The sequence below is a fragment of the Triticum aestivum genome, chromosome 7B (genome assembly GCF_018294505.1).
Source record: "Triticum aestivum cultivar Chinese Spring chromosome 7B, IWGSC CS RefSeq v2.1, whole genome shotgun sequence".
Taxonomy (NCBI): domain Eukaryota; kingdom Viridiplantae; phylum Streptophyta; class Magnoliopsida; order Poales; family Poaceae; genus Triticum; species Triticum aestivum.
This window is the reverse complement of record NC_057813.1, coordinates 677,786,975-677,794,096: the sequence shown is the minus strand read 5'-3', so window position 1 is coordinate 677,794,096 and position 7,122 is coordinate 677,786,975. Positions and strand designations below refer to the sequence as shown.

Here is a 7,122-nt window from a genome sequence, read left to right as displayed (position 1 = left end):
ATAAACCGGCAAGTTTTATATCTTCAAGCCGGCTGAATATCAGATGAGTATTTGAAGACCAAAATTATTTAACCCGGCGCCTTGGAAGCCGACTCAAGTGGATTATTCTTCATAATATTTTTCTGTGAGAAACCAACATCATCAAATTGATTGTGAAGCTGGTCTATTGACCCGGATTTTCTAGAAGAAGGAAATGACAAGGACTTAAGGATGTTCAGGTGCCGGTTTACAAGAATTCTTAACCCGGAGCACAACCTGTCAAATTTGTTCTTGTGTTTATTTTGCAGCGTAAGTTTACCATGGATAAATCCAAGCTAAAGTTGGGGGCTAATGTTGGGGATATACCCGCGGTGTAACCCGACTGGAAGTATAACCCGGCCGGACTTGGCGACTCACTAATGACCCGCCCTGACTGGACGACACACTAAGTGACCCGCCCGATCCTGGCGACTTATGAGTGACCTGGCAAGTGGATCAGAGGAGCGACAAGACCCGAGGGCTCAGGAGGCTCAAGGCCCAGAAGGCCGGCTTACGTTATGATAGGCCGGCTTAAGAGGAAAGGCGTGAGGAGTATCTCCCTTATAAGGAATCAAGACCCGGACTTGAATCCGGCTTGTAGTACAAGATAGGCTAGTCCTACTAGGACTCCACATGTAACCCGCCCCTCTAACTTATATAAGGAGGGGCAGGGCTCCCCAAAGAGGGATAAGGAACAAGAAACAATATCCAGGGCTAGACACAAAGGGGGAGCCGGCTTACGGCGACTCCTCTCATGAGCATAATAAGACCTAGCCACAAACAGCATGTAGGGTTATTACCGGATAATGTTTCCCGGGACCCGAAGCTGTCTAAACCCTTGTCTGCGTGTTGATCCGCCCTGCGTCTCTCGTCCCACTCAACCCCTCTCAAGCTACCACATAGATGTGTTGGCCTCGCCACTAAGTCCTGACACTAAGGACATCTACCGTGACAATTCCACGACAGTTTAGCAATAAAGTAAAGTAATTCCATGGCGTTGAATCATTGACACGCAGGTCATACAATAATTAAGACAACTCCTATGGCTCCTGCCGGTTGTCATACTCATCGACATGCAAGTCGTGATTCCTATTACAAGAACATGATCTCATACATCACATATATATCATTCATCACAACTTTTGGCCATATCACATCACAAGGCACATGTTGCAAAAACAAGTTAGACGTCCTCCAATTGTTGTTGCATGTTTTTACGTGGCTGCAATAGGGTTCTAGCAAGAACGTTTTCTGACCTACGTAAAATCCAGAACGCGATATGACAACTTCTATTTACCCTTCATAAGGACCCTTTTCATCGAATACGCTCCAACTAAAGTGGGAGAGACAGACACCCGCTAGCCACCTTATGCAACTAGTGCATGTCAGTCGGTGGAATCTGTCTCACGTAAGCGTACGTGTAAGGTCGGTCCGGGCCGCTTCATCCCACGATACCGCTGAAGCAAAATAAGACTAGTAGTGGCAAGAAAGTTGACAATATCTACGCCCACAGCAAATTCTGTTCTACTCGTGCAAAGAGAACTACGCATAGACCTAGCTCATGATGCCACTGTTGGGGAACGTTGCAGAAAATAAAAAATTTCTACGCTTTCACCAAGATCAATCTATGAGTTCATCTAGCAATGAGAGAGAGGAGTGCATCTACATACCCTTGTAGATCGCGAGCAGAAGCGTTCAAGAGAACGGGGTTGAGGGAGTCATACTCGTCGTGATGCAAATCACCGATGATCCTAGTGCTGAACGGACAACACCTCCGCATTCAACACACGTACGGTTGGGAAGATGGCTCCTCCTTCTTGATCCAGCAAGGGGGAATGAGAGGTTGATGAAGATCCAGCAGCACGACGGCGTGGTGGTGGATGCAGCAGCGATCAAGGCAGGGCTTCGCAAAGCTTCTGCGAGAGGGAGAGGTGTAGCAAGGGGAGAGGGAGGCGCCAAGAGCATGGGTGTGGCTTACCTCCCTCCCTCCTCTTTATATAGGGCCCCTAGGGGGGGCGCCGGCCCTAGGAGATGGGATCTCCAAGGGGGGCGGCGGCCAGGGGGTGGTTGCCCCCCAAGCCAGGTGGAGGCGCCCCCACCCCTAGGGTTTCCCAACCCTAGGCGCAGGGGGCCCAAGGGGGGCGCACCAGCCCACCAGGGGCTGGTTCCCCTCACACTTCAGCCCATGGGGCCCTCCGGGATAGGTGGCCCCACCCGATGGACCCCCGGGACCCTTCCGGTGGTCCCGGTACAATACCGGTGACCCCCGAAACTTTCCCGATGGCCGAAACCTGACTTCCTATATATAATTCTTTACCTCCAGACCATTCCGGAACTCCTCGTGATGTCCGGCATCTCATCCGGCACTCCGAACAACTTTCGGGTTACTGCATACTAATATCTCTACAACCCTAGCGTCACCGAACCTTAAGTGTGTAGACCCTACGGGTTCGGGAGACATGCAGACATGACTGAGACGCCTCTCCGGTCAATAACCAACAGCGGGATCTGGATACCCATGTTGGCTCCCACATGCTCCTCGATGATCTCATCGGATGAACCACGATGTCGAGGATTCAATAAATCCCGTATACAATTCCCTTGGTCAATCGGTATGTTACATGCCCGAGATTCGATCATCGGTATCCCAATACCTCGTTTAATCTCGTTACCGGCAAGTCACTTTACTCGTACCGTAATGCATGATCCCGTGACCAGACACTTGGTCACATTGAGCTCATTATGATCATGCATTACCGAGTGGACCCAGAGATACCTCTCCGTCATACGAAGTGACAAATCCCAGTCTCAATTCATGCCAACCCAACAGAAACTTTCGGAGATACCCGTAGTGTACCTTTATAGTCATCCAGTTACGTTGTGACGTTTGTCACACTCAAAGCACTCCTACGGTATCCGGGAGTTGCACAATCTCATGGTCTAAGTAAATGATACTTGACATTTGGAAAAGCTCTAGCTAAACGAACTACACGATCTTTGAGCTATGCTTAGGATTGGGTCTTGTCCATCACATCATTCTCCCAATAATATGATCCCGTTATCAATGACATCCAATGTCCATAGTGAGGAGACCATGACTATCTGTTGATCAACGAGCTAGTCAACTAGAGGCTCACTAGGGACACGTTGTGGTCTATGTATTCACACGTGTATTACAATTTCCGGATAACACAATTATAGCATGAATAATAGACTATTATCATGAACAAAGAAATATAATAATAACCATTTTATTATTGCCTCTATGGCATATTTCCAACAATATAGATTCAGATTGCCTCTGGATTATGATGGCACACGACTATGGGATCTCGGTGCATATTGTGCACGGCCGAGGCTAAACAGTAGGAGAATCGGGGAAATACCACGGCTTGGTGAAATTATCATCAGTCCCTTCTGTTGGAGCACTAGGAGCGACGAGAACGACGGACAACTTGGGTTTCTTGAACACTAGGTGGCGAGATGGAGCCTCTAGGGGTTTACTTGAGGAGCTTAAGCAGCTTTCTGCATGCGCCATGATCTCCATCCGTCGGATCGGCTGCTGTGGCTGTGGAGCAGGTGCGTGCACGCGCGTCGGCTGTAGGCTGAGAAGTGCTCGTGCCGGAAGCGGCATGTGCAGGAAAGGATATGCTGGCACCGGTGGGGTGTCGCTGGCGGGTGCTTCAAAGGGGAATGGAAAGTAAACTTCCAGCTTGGGCGGCAGTGGAGGCGGTGCTGTGGGATCCAATGGCTGTTGTTTAACGGTTAATTGAGAATGAAGTACATAAATGCGTAGATGTCTCTAATTTTTGCTGGACTTTCTAGAATATTGTTCTTTCACCTTTTGTGCTTTTAGTACATAATAGATTCCTCATCTTGTTGGCTGTGAATTTATTGAAATGCTTCATCATTATACTGCCTGTTTCATATGAGTAAAGTATGAATAGAAATTTAGGACTTAGTTGGTGGACCAACCATCCTAGGATTGGGACTCTACCTTGGATACATTAAGCATGTCCATGTTATATTAGTCTTAACATGCTTTAGTTTGTTTTTAAACAGGTTGAAGTGGGTACAAAGTAACACATTTTTTTATTTGAGTATTTGCAGGAGCTGCTGGAGGTGGGGCTGGAGGAGGATCAGCCTCTAGTAAGCTCCCTCTCTCTGTACTTTCTTGTGATAGACTCTCATGCTTTCATGCAAGTGTGTAACTGTATTATTATTATTATTATTATTATTATTATTATTATTATTATTATTATTATTATTATTTTGATATTTATGAGTATTTGCAGGAGCTGATGCAGGCAGAGGAGGAGGAGGAGGATGAGCCTCTGGTAAGCTCTCTCTCCATTTAGTTTCTTGAGTCTCTCATGCTTCGATGCAAGTGTGTAACTGTATTCTTTGTTGCTAATTACCAGTCCGCTTTCCTTCTGACCGCCAAATGCAAGGCTCTATGATGGGCATATTTGATCGAATTGACGACCTCAATCATAGGATGGTTTGGCTCATTATGATGGCATCGAATTGTTTTAGTAGGATCAAATTAGCCTTCATCTTTTAATAAAATTGTCATCATAGGGAATGCCATAATGACGGACCCATTAGCTATACATTTCACAGAACAACATGGGAATAGCAGTTGAGCATTGCCTCATAAAATCAGCGACACTTATTTTGGGACGGATGGAGTATAGGCTAAAAGCACAATAGAGAGGAAAAAGGAACAATATTCCAGAAAATCGAACAAAAAATAGAGACATTTGGCCATTATACCAAAGCAACGACGCTTATTTTGGGACTGAGGAATTAATAGATAGATTTCTCATCTTGTTTGGCTGTGAATTTATTGAAGTGCTTCACCATTATAGTGTTTCATATGATTAATCATGAATAGAAAATTAGGAATTAATTGATGGACCAACCATCCTAGGATTGAGACTACCTTACATAAAGCATGCCCATGTTATATTAGTGTTAACATGATTAAGTTTGCATTTGCACAGGTTGAACTTGGTACTAACTAACAAGTTATTATTATCTTTTTTGGTATTTATGAAGCAGTTGGAGGAGCCGCTGCAGGAGGTGGAGGAGAACAATGAGGCACATGTAAGCCCCCTCTTCAGTTTACTTTCTTGTGTCAGTCTCTCTTGCTTTAATTTGAGCTAAATGTGTCACTTATCCGTTGTTATTAATTTAGCAACCTGCTTTCCTACTGACCAGTAAATGCAAGGCTACGATGGGTATATTTTACCGAATTGATAATCTCAATCCTAGGATGGTTGTGTTCATTACGATTCCATCAAGGGATTTTTGTAGCACCAACGTGTCCTTCATCTTCAAATAATACTGCTAGCATATTTTATGGACACAACATGTCCCTCAAAAAACACGTTAAACTTTTGTACCCTTCATCTATCAAGTGATTTTCGTATTTGCAATGTGAGTAGGTATGATTAACATCTTTCTTTTTTGCCGCTGGCTGCTATTTTAGTATCCTGGCTGTACGGTTATGGCCTTATGGGATATATGAAGCAAGTTTTTTGTAGCTATAATAGGATTGTAATAAAGCGGCGGATCTAGGATTTGAGTAATTGACCAATATGGGGGCAATCATAGACAACATCACAACGGGTAGCAATTTTTTTTCTGTCAACCACGTTACAAAAAGTTATTGAAGTCCTGATGCATCATAATTCTGGCATATCGGATGCGAATTTACCAAAAGTATTATACAGATAGTTTAACAATAGTTTTACACAATAGCCGTGAGCTCACACCAAGCGACAACACACGACCTCATGTCACCTGCAGCTACTGAACTCCACTCGCTACCTCACAGACCTAACCCTCTATTGTTCCGCATGCTCGCTCAGCCGCTTTTGCGGCCACCAGTGGCATTGAATTCATGACTAAGGTTTTTTTTCAATTGCTCATGGCCTAGTTGTATTGCGCATGTTTTCATCTGTTTTTAACTTTTTAGAGTGGAAGTGTCTCGATTTATTTATATATTGACTATAGTAGACATGAAGACTAGATGTGTGCTGGACTAGGTTGTGGACTGCGTTCCAAATATTTGTGGGCACCATATTCTGACACTGAATCTGCCCATGTTGTAATATAACAAGTTAAACGCCAATTTAAGTTATAGAATGGTGAAGTGGTCGATTGATTGTTTAATTTCGGGTTGATTCCTTCACCCAGATTTGTATAACCGTTCTCTCTCTTAATTCCTTGGTTTTGTGGAGAGTACTTATTGCTGTTCTTGTGTAAACATTATTTGATTTTCACATGAAAGATTCCTTACTCATAAAAATAGCAACAATGCCTACTGAAACAAGTGGGCTGGTTGAGATGTTCCATGATTCCCTTATAACGACTTCAAAGAGCGGTGTGTCGTGACCATGGCAGCGGTGCCTCGGTGAAGCGATCACCTCCTTAACCAGTCTGGCCGGCGGAGGGTAGGGGAAGTTGAGCTTTGCCTTTATGCCCTTCAACTCCCTAGCCGCGAGGTCGTAGGCGCACGCGGTGACCTCGGGGGAAGAGTACGTCCCCAGCCACAACTGTGTCTTCGTCACCGGGTGCTTGATCGTTGCCGCGAACTTGCCCGCCCCCTTCTTTCTCACTCCAGTTAACTTGCTGTTCTCACCCGCCGCTGCGGCTGCCATGGCCATTACGACAGTCAAACGGAGGTGGATGCCCTTTGAGGTGGATGTCGGATGTGTGCAAGATGATGGATTTTAATAGCGGGTTTTGCGCAGCTTACCCAGCCGGCATCATGCCGTGCGTCGCGTACGTACGTTTCAGCTTCATTGGAACCACGCCGCCTCACCAGGAATGAAGAGTGGTTATAAAGACTGACAAAAAATACATATGATGGCGTGCACGTAAAGCTTGCATTGTTATTTTTAACTTTTGTTTTGGTTGTATATCTCCTACTCCCTGTGTCCCATAATATAAGAACGCTTTTTGATACTAGTATAAAAACGTTCTTATATTATGGGACGGAGAGTATAGCTTATACTCGTATACACGTTGCTGGTCATGCGGCTGCTTTCTCGCGCGTCCTCGCTTAGAACGGAACACGACAAAAGATATATACCA

General features: G+C 45.2%; 1 protein-coding gene across 1 annotated transcript; it reads right to left on the bottom strand.

The window, feature by feature from the left end:
* Positions 1–3,376: 3,376 nt before the first annotated feature.
* On the bottom strand, positions 3,377–6,686 carry LOC123161942 (ethylene-responsive transcription factor ABI4-like). The gene is made up of 3 exons (XM_044579752.1): positions 6,396–6,686; positions 5,341–5,349; positions 3,377–3,769 (listed from the first exon to the last, which is right to left on the bottom strand). The coding sequence occupies exons 1-3, from the start codon at positions 6,684–6,686 to the stop codon at positions 3,377–3,379; spliced, it is 693 nt and encodes a 230-aa protein (XP_044435687.1).
* Positions 6,687–7,122: the final 436 nt, after the last annotated feature.